A 24,144-nucleotide genomic window follows, 5' to 3' on the forward strand; every position below is an offset into this window, starting at 1 on the left:
CCTATCCCTCTCTCAACGAAGCACCCTTTTGCGACTCTTCTCGTGACTCCATCCTTTCCCCGTGAGCACCCCGCAGCGAGTGAGAATTGAATTGGCAGCGACTCAAAATGCAGCAGAAGCATCCAAATAGAGGTTCATAGAGAGAGGGTTGAAATGAGACATAGCGGATATATACATAATATTAGATATAGATAGACAAAGCATACTATTAGTCAATACTAATTCTCCACGCATGGTTTTGTTTTTAAATAACATGTTTATGAAAATAATGATATTGATATTATTAGGAAAATATCTCTCGTAGAATAAACAATTTCTTTCTGTTTGATAATTTAATCTGTCTTATAAAAGGTAAAATTCACCTTATGCAGCTGAAAGCTTAGTCAATAAATATTCAAATAATTCAAAATCATTTGATACTATCACATTTCAAAACAATAAAATATAAAAATACAAATCTTTTCTTTTTAAGAACCGCCCGAGTACAACTGTGTAAAGTAAACAACAATCGAATGTACGCATTGCATATAAAATATTTCTGTTTGCATTTTATACGAAAAGATGTCCACTGCTACACAGTAAGTGCTTTATCATTCAAAGAGAAACATGTAAAAAGAATTGCCTATTATAATAGAAACACAGCATAAATAAAATTTCATCTGCACTTAATAATAAAAAAATGTATAACATTTCTATTAGTTATTATTTCTATTAGTAATTTAACATTTTTATTGCTCATGCAATTTGACATATATTTTTACAGTGCAAGAATTTACATTTCGGTGAGATATAAATGAATTTAATTCTTTGAAATTTAAAACCGTTGAAGGAAAATAACTTGAAAGAGGAACAATAATTGATGATGTTATATTACCGGAGAAATACAAAATGTTTTATCGAAAAAATATTTTTTATTTTATTTTTACTTAAGTGCAAGTCTGTAAATTTTTTTAGTACAAACATTAGTTATAAATACTAATAAAAGATCATTTCTTTTGTTATCTATCACATCGGATTAGTAATTCAGATTAAGACTTTATCTATGCTGTGTCTATTATAATAGCCAATTCTCAAGATTTATAGACTGCCAAGAAAAGATAAAAATCTTCCGCTAGATGTCTATTATAGGGCTTTACGTTACATGTTCGATTGCGGCTTATATGTTTGATTGAGGATATTCGAGAAATGGCACATTGAAAGGCTGCGATTATTTAAGTTCACGATGATGGGAGAACTAAGAAATATTCTTGATATCTTTTTCCGAGAGAAATATTACAATAGTCACGTTATTGATTGCGAATTATATTCGTGTCCATTTACAAAGTCTGGTCAGGAAATGATACCAAAGCAATGATACTTAATGAATTGTGCCAAAACTGTAATTATTTAAATATTTAGATAATCTGTTGATTGAAGATAAATATTGATACAATAACGGAGACTATACATAATACAACAGCAGTAATATGCCAATAACGGAAGACACATGATATAGAAATAATGTATATGCTTGTAATTATAATATTTGCATTTGGGTGATTTTACTTTAGTTTCAATTCATCTTCATATTTGATATTTATAGAGAGAAATGAATACAACGTGAACTAAGCGAAAAAATTTTAACCAAAAAAGACATAATTTATAGTTTAATGATGTAATAATTTACATATAACCGTGGTGTTAATCAACGTTATTAAATGTTTTTAATTTTTCAATATTTAACTTAGTAAAGTTAATATTTTTAAATTAGAAAAGTATATAATTATCACCTAATATAAATAGTAAAACCTTATAAAAAAATACACATTAGTAGTAAATGTGATATGTAAAAATCTATTATTTTTTCTGCTGTATTATTATCTTTAAAAAGTACACAAATTACTGATTCATTCATAATTCATTTAATTCTTCAACAAGATAAATTATGTATAATCGGATTAATAGGCAATTCAGGATCGTTAATATTTCCGTCATTATCAAAATCGATTATTGCGGCGACGAAGTGGTCAACAGTTAAACGATAATTTGACATGCCATATCGAGTGAATTTCACCTATCCACGTGTATAAATTAGTAACAAAAACGTTCTATCACGAACATTTGCCATAACACCGATCAATGTTTGATTAATCGATAGACACGCATTCGATACGCGTGTAAAAGAACGAGACATTACGTCGACGAGAGACAGGAAATGAGGCATTTATCGATCGTCATACATGCATATAAGGCACATATGTACTGCTAATATTACGCAATTATTCTGGGCGTGATTGCAAAGGATTAATCGCGAACGAGAAATTAGAAATTTATATCTGATCGTGCTCATGGCTCGCGTGTGAAAAAACTGTACGTTATTTTAAAATAAATTCTGTCTTTATAATATTTCTATTATGGTCAATAATTTTTTCAAATAAATTCGCTTCCCTCTTGCAAATAATTTCCGAAATCCATAATGATATGCAGATTATATTCCAGAATAGAATATGCATATTAATATTAAATAACTTACCGCTACCACCATCATTTCTCTTTGACGTAATCGATTTGGAACAAACACTTACCTGTAACAAAAAGAAACATATAACGTTTAATAAGAGGCATTTTATTTCACAATTGTGTGTGTGGTATTTTTTATTGCGATAGATAATCGGCACCAACACGCAGCACCAACACTATAAATTCGGAAATAATAAAATCCAAGGCGCAACAAATATCACGAGGAACTCAAGTGTAAAACGCCACACGGATTTTCGAAGAAAAATAAATGGCAGGCATTGTCTCAAGAAGAAAATCCTCGGGAGAGAACGTTATCCACTATCGCGAAAATAAAGCTCGCGCGATCGTTGCCAAACCGGTAGTCGAATTTCATGGATAGCCAGAACGATGAATCTGCATTCCTGACTGAATTTGCATTTCGCTGCAACACTCTTAGTTGCATAAAATAAAATTGATATTTTTTATTTAATTTCAAATACGTGTTGAACTGCATCATTTTGAAAACAAAATTGACTTGATTTTTCACTAGCTCGAATATTAATCGATTTTGTTAATTATTTATAAAAACTATCGTAATAGTTATATAACTCTATATTATATTAATAGGAAATTCATTTATATTGATAATTTCTGTTCAAACATTTCGTTGTGTAGAAATATATTATGCAACATTCTATATGTATGCGTCACGACTTCTAATATGTAATATAGATAAAATTGTAAATCTTCCTTGGAAATTACTTTTCTATACGTATTTTTATTAATTTAATAAAAAAAAAACTCTGATGAAAACTGCGTATAATTCAAATATTATTGTTAGTATAACCAATAGCAATGCTTTGCGCGTTTCCGGAAATATGAACGCATCTTTCGCGTGCACTCTGTGCTTCATTCCGTTTCATTTGCTATTCATAAGAGCATCGCACCCACGCCCGGGGCTTTTGCAAATATAAACGCCGAACACTAGGTACTAGGCCTCTCTCTCTTCTCCCCCCCCCCTCTCTCTCTCTCTCTCTCTATTTCGACCGTAACTCTATAGCTCTATCTCTATTCTCTATTATTGTTCCTTGTTTCTTTTTCATTCTAAATCTACGCCCAAAGTTCTGTACAGTCTTTCTATTTCTATTAATAATTGAAAAAGTGCATGGAAACAAATCTTTTTTATCAGTGAAAATATATATAATGAGAAACAATATTTTTATTACATATTTTATATCATGTAAAGTTTAATTATTATATATAATATTATTATATTGATATTTAATGTAAATAAACGCGCGAGATAATTGAAAATGAAAAAAATATATTATAAACGCAAACATTTAAAATCAAAAGTAATATATAACTAACTTGATGTCACAAAACAGATATTTTTAAAAAATATATCATCGAAATTTATCGTTCCAAGAATATATGTAGCTATCGTTCACGTTATAGTGAAATATTGAGAGTCAAGCACTTAAAAAATGAGCAAGGATAAATATATAAAGTAGAAAGTAGTTTCTTTAGCAAAACGTGTATTTGCATCAATTTTTAAGAGCATATTCTATATGTAATTTAAAGTCAATTTTTCCTCGACAAATCTATTCCTAGCAATGGAAATTTTTGAATAATTAACAATTAAGAAATAAGATGCCCCTTCTAAGTCTAAAATAGTGCAAATATAACCAAATTATTGTCTATTCTTTATTTAATTTTGTATACAAGTAGACTTTAACAGTATTTTAATTTAAAATTTTAACGCAACATATAAGATATTCAAAAGTTGAATTAAATTCTCCTTTTTAATATTTTCGTTGAGATAAAAATCGATTCTAAGTTAAAAAAAAAAATCCTACTATCGTTGATATGATAATAATGAGACACTCTCTATAATCTCGAACAAAATTGCTTTACGAGGATTTAGATGAACGTTTCGTTCAAAGTACAATCGAGTTCCTAAGCGCTATTCTAGACGAGCGACGAAGCTTCCAGGTAGTGACTTAATTGACGGCTAATTAGGCGGAACTTTCATGGACCATTAACCGAGCGACATGTATTTCCACGTGCGATTCCCATGGACATTTAATAGTAATATATTAGATTGGTCCATGTTTTGCGAATAATCATGGGCGTGCTGGCAGCTCCCATCGTAAGATACATCTTGTCCTAATGACGAAGGGGTTAACATCGCTGTAACTATCTAAACTAATTGACTATCAAATCTACATATTGCCACACATAGAGAATCTCGCTATTTTATGCAGCTTCAGAAAGCCGCAAACTGTGAGAGTTATCCTTGCGCATGACCGCAGAGTATGAATATAGTCAAAGCAAATAATTATGCCATACATAATTATGATAATAAGCAATTACATAATGATAGTAACTCTGACATGTGCATAATTAGAAAAAAATTTAAATTTAATAAAAAAGAAAGTGCATCTTTTTGCATAGATGTAATTAAAGAACTAATTAAAATAAATGTATGTGAGAATAATCTTTATATAACGGAACATTAATTCTGTATTGTTGCTGCATTAATCTTTAATTATATGTATGATCAATCTTTAATTTTTTAATTATATATACATATATATAACAAACAATAAATAAATAATTGCATATATAAATGTTACATGTATATTTTCTCATTACATTTTTTAACAAGATTTTACCATCGATATAAAATGATCAAATTAATAAGAAAACTTTATAAATCATTTTGTAGTGTATTTTCCCAATATTGTTACTTCGCTATATTAATAACTGTAAATATACACTGGGAAAAATATAACGTGTATAGTGATTAAATATCTCTGACAAATTTTATATAAATCACGTACGAGTCTAATCTTGGCAATAAAATCTTGACAGGGCACACATTTAAAGAAAAAAAAAAGCATTAATAAAAGATTATATATACCTTTCCGGAGCGAGACTGCGTTTTCTTTGCTTTCAACGCAAACTCTAAGGTATCCCTTCGCGCGATCAGGATTATCCGGTCGTCCGGGCGATCCGGATACGCGAGATAACCTGCTTTTCATCGGTTTTCATAGACGAGACCCTCCCTCGCGAATGCTTGCGCAACGAGAACCAGCCGGGCTCCCTCCGTTTATTAGAACTTTGTAAAGCTGCCGTCTCATCAACGTGTGACGTGATAAACGAGCGCAGCCGCCACTGTGAAAGATGCCCCCGCCGGTCCTTCGTCGTCGTCGTCGTCGCTCGAAGCTCCTTGCATCACCAACAAGTAAAGGAGGTCCCGTGAAACTTGAGGAACATAAAGAGCTCGCGAACCGCAGGAACAGTACAATTTCCGCCCACGTCTCACTCGCGCGCTTTTCATGGAGGAAACGACGACGGCCACGCGAAGGAGCATTCGGTAAAAAGAAAAGTCGGGACGCTTCCGCCTTGCGTTACGGTAATCATAACTGCAATGCGCGACACAGCGTGTCGCAAAAGTGCATGTCATATCCTAAGTTGAGGTTGAGAAGCCGGCAAATGCAAGCTTGCAAACTCAGTAGCTTTACGATGTTTATTTAAACAATTTTATCGCGAAAATTATAATGGTATACAAAATATTTAAGAATTGCCCCTAATATATGGCATTTTTGTTCTTAAAGAGAATTAAAGGAAATTTCAAAAATGTAAAATATACTAGATATATACTAGTGCTACAATAAATTAATCAGAATATTCTATTACGTTTGTTAACGTAAACATTTATTTTAATACAATTATTTATTAAATCAAATTTTTTATTCGTTATGCATCTGGCGATGTAAGTCGCGAAATATTTTCAATTAAAATATTTCGTCTCGATATAAGAACATGTTATAACGATCAATAGAAACGATTCGAAGAAATTAAAAATGATATTGATTATCGACAAAACATCTTATCTCTTTGTCCTTCTCTTTGTTCGTTCTGCAATAATTCATAAATAGCCCAGCTGTTTGCCTGCTGCGAACTTAGTGGCAATGGTATCAATTTTATTATATGCGATAATTCTATTATATGCGATCAATAACTTACCACCAACAGAAATGACCTATTAATAAATATTTCTCCTTAATTATGTATTAGCTCGTACATTATGTATTATTAAAACGTTACAAATAAACAGAGAAATTATTACTCGGTAAATTGTCCACAATTAAATAATTAAAATTGCTTTGTTCAACTACAAAAAATACCGTTCATATGTCTAAAACAATAATGCACGGATATAAATCAATATGGTGCGCTCAAAAGCAAAATTGATTTTTACTTTTATCTGTAAACAATAAATTAAAATTATATTAAAAAAAAATAAATTAAATTGTACATTAAAAAACAAAATATTTATAATTTATAATTTTTACTAGTTTCGTATAAAATTTTCTGTAATATGATTAGGCTATATTATATGTGTATAATCTTGTCGAATAGCCTTGATAAAAAAAAGTAGATTGTTATAAACATACTGTCTGTATGAAATCATGTAAAATACAAAAAGGAGACGAGCACTCTAAGGCATTTCGTACAAAGTGCCTCAAGGGTCGCGTACTTTCTTTTGTCAGCAGATGCCTCGGCGAATTTCGAGTAAATTTTTCCTTAATATAAATTTCTTTAGACATCAGTTCTTTTTCCATTTTTTGATATTAACTATCTAGCTGATGTTTGACCTATCATTTTATTAAGCAAAGCCCACTTGAGATTGAATTTAAACAAATTTGATTTCTAAATCTTCTTCTCAAATCTATAAGTTGTTCCAAAATTGTCTAACTTTTTTAATCTAAACTGGCTGTTAATCAAAAAGAATATTAATGCCTCAAAACAGGAACTAAAAACGATATTTCTAAAAATATGAACGACCATTAACCTTGTCGTGAGAAGAAACTGATGATCTTAGTCCTACTTTCTCTAAGACTTTACGAATAATAAAGGTGAATCCACATAAATGTTAAAACGCAAAAATGTTGTTAAAATACATCGCAGCTTTTAAACATTATAAAATTTTAATTTTAACGCTATAATATAGTGATATAAATAAAATTTTTACCTCATTTTGCATTATAAATTTTATCCGCGTCTATATAATTCTCTCTCTCTCTCTTTTTCTTAAACAAAAAAAATATATATTATTACAGTAATAGAGTAAAAAAATATTTTAGAAGAGAGAGAGAGGGAGAGAGAACATTTCCAAGATATGTATCAAGAAAAGGAGATTTGTATATTTTTTCTATAAAAGTACAATACAGTCGGACCTCTTATCCTCCGACCCTCATGCTACGACCGCGAAAGGGGAATTATACCCCCACTCTCAAATTTTTGCCGTAGGATCAGAGGTTTAAGGGGAAGATTCCGGACCGAAAATGTCGTAGGATAAGAGGTCCGACTGTAATCATTACGTAAAAGAATAATAATTTTCTAGTCACTCGCACATTAACAGCGCGCAAGTGTGAATGCATCTTAATATTTCCGACGATGAGTCTGGTTCACGGTGGGATTCGCGGAGAAAGTGCAGCTCGAGGTAACATCGAAGCGCAAAGTTCACCGGGTCCATCGTTAACCATGTTCGCGGAACGGTGAAACTTCGTAACTTACCGGTAGCAAAGTTCCATCGAGGGCGAACTTTTCGCATCCGAGAATCACTTTGTGTGCACGCGCTCGCGTCTCCCTTTGAAAACGCGCGCAAGAGAGAGAGCATACTATCGGTTTGTTCAACGTAACTGTTACTCGCCAAACGCATTTGCCATTTCGTCGGCTGAATTTTCATTGTTTGCATAGCCACGTTCGTTACTTTGGTCGTGCGCGAAGTTAACGAATCGAACTTCCATCTCTTATTTTTGCAAGACACGTCGCACTTCAAAGAAGAAAACACTTGCTGTGCCAAACGATTCTGCTGTGCCCACGTTTATTTTGTTCTTTCTTTTCCATGACATATGTCGAAGAAAAGAATAAAGCAAAAATAAATATATTTATTGGAAACATTTATATAGAACAGTAAAATATATCTTTTTTCTAATACATGTAAATTTTTGAATTAATGTAAGTGTTATATAGAAAAACATCATTACAAATAAGAAATGTATTATTCGAAATGGAATGTTTTCAAAATTACGTAATAAAATATTGCAATTTGCTTGTTAAGCAAGTTCAATCTGCGATACCTTTATTAATAATTATAAATAATTATGCTTGTATTGTTAAACAAGAGAAAACATTAATGTTCATACGGTCACAATATTCTTTCTTCCAAATAACTGACGATTGACGAATCGTATATCAAGTTCAATTTCAAAAACAAATCAGTAAATTTACATCTGCTTCCTCGAGATTGCATTTTTATTTTCAATCACGGACAAAATCGGGAGAACTGCCAACAAATCGCCATAACTTACGATTTCGAGTGTTGACATACAATCGTATGCTGTCGGTTTCATCTCTTCTTATACGTACATATTTATGCGTAACACGCGTGCAAGCATGTAATATACTTATATTAAATAGTAATTTATTTTTTTTTTTTATTAAAAACTAAAGTAAGCATCTTTTACATATTGAATTATGCTAAGGAAGGAGCGACAATTGTATTTAAAATACTTTCTGTCTGTTACTTTTGGATACTCTATTTCAAAAAATCTTTAATTAAATTTATATCTCTGCTATTTATTAATTTACATCATAGTTTCATATATTTTGAATAACGCTGAATAATTCGCCCTTGGTAAAGTTTGCGCAAATTTCGAGAGCAATTTCCACGATAAAATAATCCTCTCGTTTAGCACTCTCGGCGTAGATTTATCCTAAAATTAGTGCGGTTAAAACGCGTAGCACCGCCGTAACGATTACAGAAGCGATTACGCAGATCTCTCGCTATGCAATTGGTACCACTCATTTCCTGCAGGATGACGATATCCGGTGTGTGAATTTACCGTGTACACGTAACGGAAGATAAATACGGCAGTATAACTTCGCCGTACAAGCCAATTTGGCAACGAAATGTCATTAGAGAGCGACGTATGTAACGGCGTTAATTGTAATGCCGGTGCGAAAGCGGACGGTGATTCGTTATCACACGTTGTATGTGTAAGTTAACGTAAGACACATCGATCGTCACGGTCGGCGTATCCACATTTATGGAAGATCAATGTTGTACCGAAAACTAAACGTCTAACTGGAATCTTTTTTGCTACTGACATGCCGGCTCGTATCGATATCTTAACATTTCTTCGATTAATGTCTATGTAAATATTTTTATATTGAACTGGTATATTAATATAACATCATAATTTATGAACTAATTGAAAATCGACCTTAATATCAATAAATAAAAATACAATTATATCTATTAGTATCATATACATCTTTACTTGCAATAGAAGTACTGTAAATAAAATTAAATTTATACAATTAATTATTATTATATATATATATATATATATATATATATATAATAATAGCGAATAAAATTACAAATTTTTAATGAAAATTTACATTTTTTTCTGCATATATATTTTTTCGTGACTATAGTGGTTGTTTTCAATAACGGTGAAAAAATTTGATTTCAATTTTCAACTTGATATTTCAATTCTTCTACGCTCCATATTAATGCATTGATATATATACATTTTGTGTGTTAACATAATTTCCAATCAGAACATCTAAGAGGAATAATTTTCCATCTCAATGAAAAGAAAACATCGAAAAGAAGGAAGTTGTTATGCGTTTGCTACAGCTACACCGCATTTCATTATAATTTACTGAGAGAAATTTGATAAGACAAATGTATATTCAATTCATTTCTCATTCGTGTAATACGAGGCATGATATTAATATTAATGCAACTGATGAGTAATTCAAATCGTGCAGATAACTCTCAGAAACTAATAGAGTCAGAATTGTAAAATATGTTGTACAAAATAAAGCACTCACGTCAGCATGATTTAAAATCAATGAAATTAAAATAACAATCATACATGTTAACACGATTTTATTATTTAATCTAAACTTAACGATATTTAAAATAATGATTATGAAAATTAAAGTCACAAGTACATATGAAATAAAATTTATAATTTTATATTTTAATTAATTTCATATATCTATAAAATATATTGTTGTAAAGAATAACATGATAAAAGAGAGAATAAGATATTTTTTTAAATAGTTTAAATTATAAAAAAAATTATTAATAATAAAAATAGCTTGGGTGTGTATCTATAATTCTATTCTTATTACCCAATAATTAGACTATAGGTAGACGTGTTATAGCTATTGATAATTATCCACATTAGCATTATGATTATCCAACACACGATTTATTGATACAATAATTCGAGGCAAACGCATCCGCATCATCTGCTATTATGGCAACTCGATGCACAATTGTATCCTAAACTTAATCTTAATTAATCGTAGGTATTAGAGGGTATACGTGAGATTAGGTCGTGGGATTGTTGCGCAGTTTATCAATGGAATGTGCCATTCGAAACCGTTTGTTCTCGAGACAGAACTTTGGATCTGTATTCGGTCTTTCCTCGCCGAATGCACGGAGCACTTTGCTAGATTAGAATAAACCGATGCCATCGATGTCTTTATTCGCAGTCACCTAAAACTGTCGACCCTTTTTCGCGCCAAGATATATCTTTATGACCGCGACGTTGCAGACTTATTCTATATAGAAAATGGCATTACTTGAACTTTGATCGTGATATATGGCGAATATTGCATCGCTTTGATATATCAGCACACAACGAATTGAGACGTGACTGAATAATGTCGCTTGTGATTGAATAATATCGACATTCAAGACAAAAACATACTTAGAACATATTCGGAAAAAAATTATTTGTAGCAAAGTAATAGAAAAAAAAAACATTAATCAATTACGTAATAATTATTATGAAAATTTCAATAATACGTAAGCAAAAACTTCAAATTAATTGCCTGACTTGAGATTTCAAGATTAAAATAAAATATTTTGCATGTATCAAATAAGTAATTTCGTTTTTTCATATTCCATATTTTTTGCGTGAGATATAAATACAGCATCCACAGAATTCATAAGGCTTTCAAAGAACGACCCGATTATCGTCGCAATAATCGAAAATATTCACACCTGACTGCGTATCTCGTGCGTTCCTGTATCTATATTGCTTATGGATTAGGCGAAATATATGGGTGGCGAAACACACGCTATTGCAGGCGCGTAGGGTGGCGTGATAATTCTCATGGTTGAATTGCTCGGATGCTTCGAGTTCCTGGAAGGCAGTCCGATACGTGGAATTCGGTTTAGGCGATGCCTTAATGGCGGTCTTATCCCGAATATATATTCTAATATGCACATATAAGCGGTTAACACATTGCCGAACCGCAGGTGAATTTGATTGCAGGAGGCTGTGCGTGAATCGATTCGCGGTAATTGATTATCGCGGCGTTTCCTCTCGCGCTCGCTCTCTCGCATAATAGAGATTTTCCATACCATCGAGATATTTCCCGCCGACAAGATTTACCTTGCTCAGCTCTTACTATGTTATAGAAAAAAGTGCTACGGAAAGACGGGAGATTAATTCGTTTTTCCGATACGTACGCGCGTCGTGAGGGAAAGTAGCGACGTTAAAAAAATGCATCGAAAAATATCTCGAAAGAACGACGCTACATCAGCGATGTTCTTTCGAAAAACAACTGGCTCCACCTTTAATTGAATTCATTTGTACAAGTATTCCGATTCGCTCGTGTGTGAAATATCAGATAATATTAATTTTTAAATTTATTCAACATTTCATAAAAAAAAAAAATACAAATCAAAAATTGAGAAAAAAATAATTTAGATTGTCGGAATTATATGATGTAAATTAATAAATAGCAGAGATATAAATTTATTTGTATAGATATGTTTCGAAATACGATATTTCAATTTGCAAAAAGTTATTGTTATTGAACCAACTGAAATTGTTGCTGAATTGTTGCAACATTATATCGTTATAATATAAAATCAATTCTACATTCTAATTATAATTACTAGATATATTTTATATTTACCCATTGTCAGACTGAGAAAACTAATAGAAAATAAATTAAATAATTATAATAAAAGAGAATAGATTATAAATAAATGTCATGAAAAAGTGAATAAATAAAATATCTTCATCATATATTCTATATATCAATTACTTGTTTTAATTATATCTATTTGAATTTCTCTCAATTTTAAATTAAAAAGCAGAAATCTACATTATTCCTTTTTCAATATTATACTAATGATCATTATACGATTTTGTATTGTTCTATGAATTTTTATTTCTCTATATTAATACCTTATATTCTCTATATTAATAAAAAATTAAAATAATAATAAATTGTTATGTTATTAAATATGACTCTCTCTCTCTCTCTCTCTCTCTCTCTCTCTCTCTCTCTCTCTCTCTCTCTCTCTCTCTCTCTCTCTCCCTCTCTTTCTCTCTTAGAAACTCTACTATTGTATTCTTTTGAAAAGCAATCTATACTTTTGCAATTACTTTTTCTAAACACTCATATTTAATATCACATAACTATAGTATATATGCAACTTAAATAGATTTATAATTATTTTGAATATTATAACGCCTAACACTGCAAGAAAACACAAAATAAATATATGGACTCATCAGAAATAATGACTGTTTATATAATAATAGCAAAACAATATGTCATCGCATCGCGAAAAAAATGCTTTTAAGTAAGACTATTTGTTAACGAGCTCATTAACGTGACGAAACAGTCTAAACAAAGAGATAGGCGAGCAGTTGAGTGCATTGATAACGATATCTCGAATGCGAAAGAAGAGAACTTGCAATATAAAACTGCTGCCATTCTGTGGCAATCGGCAAAAGTCGTGTATATGTACACAATGAGAAGTTACAGCAAATACATTAGTTTAATTAGTCAAATCAATGTATTTTGTAATATAGAAGGTTTCTAATTTATGTATATTTTTTTTATTTTTTATAAATTTATCAATTTTTATTTATACATGAATTTCGAAGTAGTAATTTTGTTTAAAATTATAAATAATTGAGAATAAAAACTTGTGCTTAGTGAAGTTTCTAAAATATAATTAAGCAAACAAAGCCTTATTTTTCACTCAAATTTACGTAAACTTTGCAAACTTGCAAAATTTTAATAGGATTTTGTACATATAAAAATATTAAAGATCCCTTTGATGTGGTTTCTTTCAAAAGTTGTACACCATGTATTTCATTTTTGTATGCAATTTGTACATACGGAAAGAAAGAATATATGTATATATATTTATATAAATAAGAGTATATTATGTTAAGTTACATGTTCATTTACTTTAGTTAGATTACTGTAAATATTTGATTTTAATCACACGATCCTAATCGAATCAAAGTTCAAAAAAATTATTTTATTTCTTATTTCATTCGAAACATATTCGCATTCGGATGATTTCATAAATTCAAGCTTAAAATTTAAATTAAAATAAGAAATAAAAAAATATACAATTTTAATAAATGTATCTAATAACAAGCGTCTAATTAAAAGCGAGCTAATAAAAATTGATATTAATTTAGATTAGGATCGTGCGAACCGAGAAAATGATAAATCGCGTCAAATATATTATCGGACAAATAATAAATAATAAATAATAAATTTATTTACCATGTATCGTTGCAACGCGACGTGATGCTCGCCAACTGATCCAAACGCCGTTGTATTCATAGACACTAAACATTAACACGAGAGAATAACGCGGCGAAAATCCGGCTTCTGGCTACTACTGCCGATATCACTTCCGTTCGCGCGCGGAATTCGGAAAAAGGTAGACCGACTTCGCCGAACCTTTTTTTGTCATGTCCAAAATGTATATTATACAGCTAAAGTCAATACAAATTCTACAGGTCGATAACACGATAATCAAAACCCGATGGACATAAAATTTCGATTTTCACGACAATAACTTCACTGCAAAGTTCACCCTTTACTTCCGACCACGAATCTGCGTTTCGGTAAAAAATTATGCGAATTAAAGTAACAATATACTTTGATTTATATAAAAATCGAATTAATATCTTTATTACACGATCGCTCGTCACATAATTCACTGCTTTCGACACTTGTTTGTACGAGATTTCGACGAAAAAGTGAGCGACATAACATTTCTCGAGAGCTCTGTCTTCAATTTTCAACCGCTTTTCACATACTAAAGGAATATCCTCTCATGCGCTTGAAAAATAATACAGTAAAATTCTACGTGCGCGATAGAAACTTCATTTCTTTGCGATTGAATATATTCTTTTTGATCACGAACCTGAATATAAAAAAAAAAAAATAGCTGTATAATTATTATCGCGTACTTTGATTAATAATTCACTGGATATTTTCGACGCACGATCGCTTCTCACGCGATTCAACACTCTCGACACCCGTCCGTACACGTGAAATTCAAGAAAGAATACGAAATAATTTCGTCGAGATTTCTCGATGCTTTACTGCGAGACGTAGTTAATTAACAGGAACAGTAATACCAATTTTTTTCTCCCTTTCTCTCCTCTCATACTGTCACCGTGATCCATTATTTGGACGAAAGATTTTACTGATAATTTTTTAGTAATCCTGTAATTTTTAATCATCTTGTAATTTTTTCGACGAAAGGTTACTAGTATTTTTTTTTTCTCATTTCCTATAATCTCCGCATTAAAATTATATTTCTCTCATGAAAAATAATACGATTAATTTTATTTACGTGACATTATTATTCACGACGCGATATATTTTTCTCGATCGCAAATTCGTGTAAAAAATTAGTTGAAAATTATTACTTGTGTAAGTAATTAATTAATTATTATTATTACGCATCGCAATTAAATCAAAAATATATTTGATATTTTCAATTTACTATTGCTTATTACAAGATTCTGCAGTCTCGATAATCGTACAAATATGCCCGAAATTCGACGAAAAGCACCGAGTTAAAATTTATTTCGTCAAAACTTTTCCGTCCAACGCGATGCGCTAGGACTCGACGTCTCGATCACGCTAGCCAGGACAAAATATATCCGTTCTCTCTTTTCCCTTCATCTATTCCGAACAAGTATTTCGACGAAAGTACGCGATAACAGTTTCTCAAAATTTTAATGTCTTAAATTTTCAACTGTTTTTTGTACTAAAGACATATATTTCTCTTGCACGTTTGAAAAATAATACGATAAATTCAATTCATGCGGTAAAGTAAGTTTACTCTATCCACGACGCGATATATTCTTTTCGTGAACACACATACGTAACAAAGAGTTAATCATTATCGCGTATTCTAATTAATTTAAAAATACTCTTGATAAATTTTCCATGTACAATTGCACGTCACAATTTAGTACTTCCGACATACATTGCACTCGGATTCAGGGAAAAATATGAAATAATTTCGACGAGATTTTTCGAGATAATGCATTGTGTGAGACGTCACTAATTAAATAAGAACAGTAATACCGATCACACACACATTTTTCTGCCCTTCTTCCTGCGCTATCGCGCTTTAATATTTCGTCAAAATAAATAAATATTAATTTTTTAAGCTTATAATATTTTAAACTTCATATTTCTATCACGAAAAACAATACGATTAATGCGACAACAATATTATTGCATTTGCGACGTGATATATATTCTTTCTGGTCGTGAACGCATATGCTAATAAGGAACAATTAATCATTATCGCAATACCTCGATTGATCCAATAATATTTTCGATTTTCGAATGGTTTATTGTGCTACTTATCACTTCTGAGTTCACATGCGAAAAATAAAATTATAAAAAATTATAAAAAATAAAATAATTATAAAAATATATATATATATATACATATTCAAACTCAAATCATTTATTACTTTCTAAGTAATTCAACAATTAATTTTTTAATCTTCTATTTTATATATGTGTAGGTAGATTTGTAACTAATATCTCAAGTAATGCAAATTTAATCTTTATATATAATAAACGATAGTATTTTAATGTAAAATTTGTGTTATAGACATTTAAGACATACAAAATCTAAAGTAACGTTAACAAGTCTACAAAATGAAGCATAAAATAATCGCGACGATAGTTCATTAATCGGAAATAATATAAGATAAGAGAGAGTACGTATTTTCGGCGTGTATGTTTCGGCGTTCACAATACAACTATTTTGTAACATGCTCGCTTAGGAATGTATGACGTATTATTGTTCGACGCGCGACGACCTTGTGACGTAGGCGCCGCGAGACTCGGGCCTCGGGCAATGACGTCGAGCGCTGTGTATTATGTCGCATTAGCTGTCGAGACACGGTGGCGAAAAGTACTGCGCGCAGCACCATCATTCCCTATAAGCGAGTATTTGACCCCAATTACTTATCTCTTATGATAAAATGACTCACGTAAGTGTATCGCAATGACGACTCGATACTTGTCGGAGGGAATATTTCTGCTTTTACATTGAAATATATATCTCGCGTATTTTAAACATTCTTTTCATCGATTAAAATATATTTGCGTACGAAAAAGCGTGATATATCGAACATTAATCAATAATGCGCGTATCTCGGATAATTTACATATGCGATATTAATGTTACTTTTATATTTCCGGACTTTATGTTGGTCTTGAACAGTAATTAATTTGACTAACGTCGTATGAACGTGAAGTTGTTCGGATAATTATCTTTCGTAACAATATAGTGTTATAGACGAACGTATCGATCTTGAGTCGTTGATCTACATCGTCGTATGTAATTAGTGACACGTGACGTAATTAGCGAGTCGTTAAAATCATATTTTAATAAGTCTCAATCGTATAATATATAAATATGCATTTATGCGGTAATCTAAACCCCCGCGTTTGAAGTTAGTTTTTTGCATTAATTTACGGAATATTTTTGCAAATGTCAAATGAATTGTACCCTCGGGCGGCCAAGTTTTTGCGCCATTTTTCCAACGCGATGTAATCGAATGTGCGTTCTTCTGTAATTAATGTCGCGTCGGCAGTGTCGTGTAAAGTACCGTAAAATACCGCACGATCGTCGTATTCGGGTAATTAGTGCGCATGTAATCGTAATTAACTGTGTTTTCGCGAGTGCCACGAAGAAGGAGCAAGTGCGAGAGGAGGAGGAGACCTGGGAGGGTATCAGACAACGGTGGAGCAACCACGAGGTAAATATAACATAAATTATTATTAGTATACATTGAAAATTCAGTGAAACGGAAAATTTAATTTGTACGTGAACACTTTTCGAAATATTAATTATATTTTGGACATTGCTTTACTTAGGCATATTTGTGTGTGTGTTACAGATCAGTGTAGTACAACTCCGCTGCTGCGCATCGTGTGTCAGTGAGTCTAAATTATGTTCTATTTCAATTTTGAAAGATAATGGATTTGTGAAAAATATATATAGTATAAAATGTATCTATAAGACAAGAAATATTAGAAGATAATTTAAGAAAAAATGAAAATTCTTTCTGGATAATTATTAATATATCAAAATTTGCAATTATAACGATAACAAATGCAGTAATAAATATCTGTTCTTGTCAACTGTTTGACAAGTGAAATCGTTATTTATTCTGTTGTTATCGTATTTAACAAAGAAAGTAAAAATTTAAATTAAAAATATGTTATAAGAATATCCTAGAAAGAGATGAATATCATATTCACAACTCTATTATCTTAAAATGGGTAGGATAAAAGAGATTAGTATGGATATTTAATCCTAGAAATATACATATAAAAAATTATTTTTTTATTGTACAAACGCACATACCAATCGGAAGAAATAAAGATACGATTTTACATCTTTTACACTTTTTGCCAAACACAGACAAGATTTTCAGGGAACATAATTAAAAGTACTATAAATAAAAGATATAATATATTAATATATATATATATTATACTATAATTTGAACAATTTTAGTTTCAAGTATGCATATTATAATAAAGAACAAATTTATAAATTTATCTCTTAAATAAACAGTGAGAAACGATGAGAAAAAGAAAAAAGTAAAATTAAACGTTTAATAAATAAAATATATTTATATTAATACTTTAATATTTTTAGAATATAAAACTTTTATTTAAATATTTTCATGATTTCCATGATAAGCTTTGTAAGTGATGAAGACCAAAATAGATATTTGTCTGTATTTACGTAGAATAAAAATAAATTAATATTTATAACACAATTAATATTAAAACACAAAGTTGGGAAAAAATTTTACTACATTACAGTATGCATTGCTTCTTTTTTTTATAGAATTAAAAATCTGCATTTTGCTTGCCCTCCTATATTTATCCAGGATTAAATATTATATAAATTGGTGCACACGAGAAAATAGTACTATTATGTCAATGTATATCTTTTATGAACATAAATAAAAGAATAAAAAATAATTTAATAATATTCCAACGAGATATTTAATAAAAAGCATGCCAATGAATATTTAAGTCGTCTGTCTGAAGTATTTTTGTAATGCACTAGATTTAGTCTAATCTTTTATTAACCTGTCCATTTATTGATTTGATTATTGAAGATGAGATTGTTAGAAATAATATATGAAAACCACTTTTGACGATTATACTCGGTCTAACAATCGGTAAAATGCAACAGCATTTGTTTTGCAACTAACGCAGTTGCCTCTCAATATTATCATCGCACAGTACGTTGTAATAACGAGCGTCCGTCTTTTTTTTTTTTTTTTTTTTTTCGCTGAAAGAGAATCTCGCGCGATGGAGTGAGTTCCGGAAATTAGACGACACACGAATCTCAGCTCCCTTCGATATCGACATTCGTAATCTAATAATAAGCAGAGAGAAATTCGTTAAAATCATTATTTCACGATCCGTCGATCGTCCGAATTACAACATCGTGCATGCAATCAAGTAACAGGGCATTTTTGGATTAAGATACATTGAGATAGTAATTGACTCTTCTCCAATTCTTTATATCATACATATACAGATATCAGATCTATACGCTCTTAAATATAAGAGATCGATATTAGAAAGAGAGAGGAAGGTAGAGATGCTTTCCTTGTCTGATTCTTCCCAACTGCCACCTGCGCAATCAGACAAGGAAGGCATCTGTACTAATATCCTCTCTTACTAATACACGCGGTCTATCTATACTATATATGTCCACTACTTAAAGAGAATGTACTACTTCAACCCGCGTCGCTGCGGTTCGGCGCAAACTTGTGCCGCTCAAAGTTTCCGTTTATTTCATCGAGTATGTATATTGTACGTCGTACGAGAGAGTGCAGTTGCGTTTCACGTATTTATTTATTTATTTAAAATGCATATAATAATCGTCGCGAGTGGCTTGCAAGTGACAGCGTCGTGTTGACGTAGTACACGTGATCGATTAGTGTCGGTGCGAATGTCGCGAGTAACTTACGCAAAGTAATGAACAATTGTGGTGCGAGATTAGTGTTTATGACTGTGCTTTGCGATTTGAACGATTTCAATGGTTCATATCCGTGTGCATAAATATCTCTACAAAAAGGCAGAGGAGCGGAAGAAATGCGGTAACTCGAAGAGACAGTGCAGCGGTACTGGCGAGTGCAATTAATAATTGTCATAGATTAGCATGCATATATACATTGGTACAAAGCATTGTTAAATTTTTCTATTTTTTGATAACTTGATATTGGTATTATACTGATCTCGTCTGTTTTGCACCGTTCTTGATGCGTTGCTGCAAAATTAGTTATTAACAAAAATAATTATTAAAATAAAATTGATTATTGAAAATTAAAGTTAGATAATAAGAGGAATAAAATAAGATTAATTGATATTGGGAAAAGATTTATCGAAATACTGTTCTCTCTGTTTTTGTATCGTCAAAGTAATTAACTTTTTATTTTATTATTAAAATTATACAAATAATATAATACAATTCTAACTTTTTAATTAAAAAATATATTTGATATAAATATTACAACGTAATATAAAATATTAAATTTTACATTACTTTTTCTTAGTAAATATTAAAATATTAATTGCTTTTAATATACTTATTATATTTATTATATCTTAATATATAATTAGATAAATTTAATTATTTTACTTACGACAAGAGAAGATGAGAAAGCTTGATATCCTGTAAATCGATAGAATTATTTCGCCAATATCATGAATCGATGAATAAAAATTTTCCTAGAAAAATCTTGGTACTCTGACGAGTAAGAATTGTACGGCCATCTACTGTGCTCGATGTAATTCTTCTTCTTTTATTTGATAGATCTGTTTTGCAATGTAGTTCAATTGATTGTATTTGACAGATTCTGGTACATATTTACGGACTCGGGTTCATCGATCGTGTTAATTTTGCGCGCCGTCAATTTCGCGAAATATCATTTCCATCATTCGAGAAACTACGTACGTTTTCATATATACATAGTATTCGTTAAAAATCACCACATCGCAATTATTTGTCATGTTATTTTTGAATCGTAACTATAGAACACAGTTGAAACCCGAAATATCAAACATTGTTGAAGTTTCTACTTGTGTTTGGAAAATATTAAAACTGCGAATAATTAAAATTCGAGCAATACAATATTGACGTTGCAATTATGAATATAAAATATTTTTACTATTACATAAATATAAAAAGATAGGATTTTATCAAATATTTATCACACTGCATAAATTAGGGTTTAAAATTGTGCAGAAATGATATGGTTACATATTGGATGGAGATATCTCATTTTATTTTATTTCAATTTCTACTCCATTTTATCTTAATTTTATTTTAATATCTGCTTTTTTATTATGTGTGTATCACATAGTTATTTCCACAAAGAAAACTGTTATGGAAATGTTGTTGAAACTTTATGACACTTTTTATAAGAGATTTTTTCTATCTTTTAAATGAAAACTATATTATTAACCTATGTGAGAAATATTTTTAAAGTCTTTTTACATAAAAATCAGCATTATTTTCTATATAAAATATGTTGTTTGTAATTTCTAATTACATTCAACAAGTTTCATTTATCAGCACTAGGTTTTCATTATAATTAAATAATAATGCTTTCTATGATGAAAAAATACAATTTTAGTAATATTTTAGTATACAATACTATGAAAAATACTATATTAAAAAACACAATAATGCAGAATAATTTTTTATGAATAATTTTGCCAGAGTTAATTTTGAAATGTAATGAGTGTAGGTGGAAAATGAACAAAAGAAATTGACCTGTATTTCTTGTTGCTACTTCAATAGACATCTTTTATCACGTTTTTTTTCGCGTATTTAAAGTATGGAAAATTAAATTCGCCGAAATATATAATTAAAAATTTTTTAAATATATTTTAACTTTTATATAAAAGGCGTGAGAAGTTTTGTATTATCTTAAAAGATTCGCCTAAACCTTGCTATAATATATATTATACATATATATATTATGTACAACTATAATATTAATTTCCTAAATGTTATTTTACGATAACTGATGAGCTGAAATTTTTTGAGTCAAAAAAAGGAGACAACAAAACAGGAAAACTATGACTTACACTCACGTTGGGTTCGCCCTCCGTCATGGTCCTCGAGTTTTCGTTACGAATGGGCGTCCTGTACTCACAGGAATAAAATCACTTTTCTCTTTCTCACCTTTTCTTCCCTTCTTTGTGCAGTCTCAATTTTCACTATCGGCCGATTTTCCGTCAATCGGCTCGAATTCAATAGATCCAGTCCATTAATCACTGTTTAGCGGTCGACACGAAAAACGAAACCTGTATTTAATTTTTCACGCAATGTCGCTTTGTATTCCAATGGGAATCGGATACAAAGTCGGATGTAGGGAAGAGGAAAAATCGCAGGAATAAAGAGAGATAGAGGGTGCAAAAATTGTCAGCGACCGGAGCTGTGTTAAAATATTATATGTCACATATATACTGTGAGGGTGAGATTAAGAATAGAATGTATACATTCATATATATTGAGATGAAATCTGTCAGTCTGATGAAAAAACAAGATAACAATATCCGGGATTTTTCCTTCCTTTTACTTTGTGGTCTTTATTAAATAGCGAAAGATTTAAAAGATCATATGTCCATATACATATATATCGATTGCGGGAAAATTTGTGTGTACTCCATTCTTAATAAACATAATTCGTTAAATGTACAATATATTAATCGACTGCTGAGACTATTAATTGTGAATAAAAACTTTTTAAAAACAATTTTTTTGTCGATAAATATTTTTCGTATTAAGAATTTTTAGCTTACATAAATCAGCCTTTGCTCTTTAGATTGAAATGATTGTATATTATTGTTAGAAAAGTACTATTTACGTCGAAAATCTTTCTAACAATTTTTCAAAAACTAATGATTAAAATTAGAAAAGCAAACGCGAGTATTTTAAGATATGCTTCCTGATAAAGTTCTCGTGATTATTTTAAAATTGGAATTTTTGCTTGCGGATTATTTTTAAATTCTCGTGAAAATTTCAGTTGCATTAGCGCGAAATTAGCTTAAAAGTGCCTAAAAGTATTCTAATACATGGAAATCGCGTTTTATATGTAATGCTCTTTGATTCGTGAATCAAAAAGGATAAGCACGATAGGGCCACATTAAATTGGACACATTTTGATTCAGTTTTCAGTTCAATTCAAAATTTTATAGACATTTAATTCACGATTTGTAAAAAAGGAGAGAAAAAAAGAAATAAAAACTGAAACGTATTAAAAAATGGAATGTCATTTTGCGTAATAAATGCTTCTATAGCGTTTTATTTCTATATCGCATTTAAAGTCTTCATTTTCGTATATGCATTATTATATATACCGGTGCCTCTCAATAATTCGATCGGAATAATGAATTAATTCGATATCCGCGCCATCGCCGGTGATGAAAGCCACGAGGTGATAGGAAAGTCCTGACATCGCGTTGCTCTTTGAACTCGTTTTTTGATCGCGACTTTGACGAAGATATATTCCGCTTACGAACGCGCGCTTGTGCGTTCGATATTGACGTGACGAACTGTTTTGAAACTAAAAAAGAGGAGAAGAGAAAGGTGAAAAACATCCTATACAACCGCGCTATTCAAATCACCGCGATGTGGTACGATGTTCCGACGTGCGCCTTTCCACATCCTGAAAATTGTATTTCGCATACATGCCGACGTTTTTGATCAGTGACGACACAGTTGAAAAAATATTATTCTCAGTATATTTATTATGTAATGTTTCATTCTCTAGAATCTCAATTATAAACTCAATGAAAAAAGCGCGATTCTTTATGCAGATTTTAATATGTTTTTCGACGAAAGATAAGATCGAGATTATTACATGAGCTCGCTTTGAGTAAGTTTTTTTCTTACGCAACAAATTACACGAGAATTGATATGACCTTACAAACGTTAATTATTTTAACGGAGAAAATAAAAATTTATCATTAATTTGTAATTTATTACGCACATTGTGATATGTCAACAAAATTATCCTTAAACTTGCATAAATATTAAAATTATACTAACAATAAATGTGAATTATCAACGATTAAAATCGACATCCATTAAGAAGCATGTTATAAAAAAATTGTATTAAAATAATGTTACTGTAACGCTTTAATAAGTTGGCGAAAAAAAGAATTTTGTTTTATCGCGCAAAGATGATTGTTATTCGTAATTCGATG

At 30.6% G+C, this 24,144-nt stretch overlaps 1 protein-coding gene across 10 annotated transcripts in view; it reads right to left on the bottom strand.

Moving 5' to 3' along the window:
• LOC140673344 (venom dipeptidyl peptidase 4) overlaps window positions 1-24,144 on the bottom strand; it is a 329,058-nt gene that overhangs the window by 268,487 nt on the left and 36,427 nt on the right. For 3 of the 10 annotated variants that reach the window (XM_072906246.1, XM_072906256.1, XM_072906245.1), the window contains exon 2: window positions 22,021-22,239. The exons of 3 other annotated variants lie outside the window; for them this stretch is intronic. In XM_072906246.1, coding sequence (XP_072762347.1) covers window positions 22,021-22,047 — 27 coding nt within the window. In that variant the 5' untranslated portion in view covers window positions 22,048-22,239. Of the gene's footprint in view, window positions 1-2,512; window positions 2,540-14,127; window positions 14,322-22,020; window positions 22,240-24,144 lie in introns of those variants that run through there. 4 more of the 10 variants (XM_072906247.1, XM_072906257.1, XM_072906254.1 and 1 more) reach the window with 4 other exon arrangements.

This window comes from Anoplolepis gracilipes, chromosome 14 (genome assembly GCF_047496725.1).
Source record: "Anoplolepis gracilipes chromosome 14, ASM4749672v1, whole genome shotgun sequence".
Taxonomy (NCBI): domain Eukaryota; kingdom Metazoa; phylum Arthropoda; class Insecta; order Hymenoptera; family Formicidae; genus Anoplolepis; species Anoplolepis gracilipes.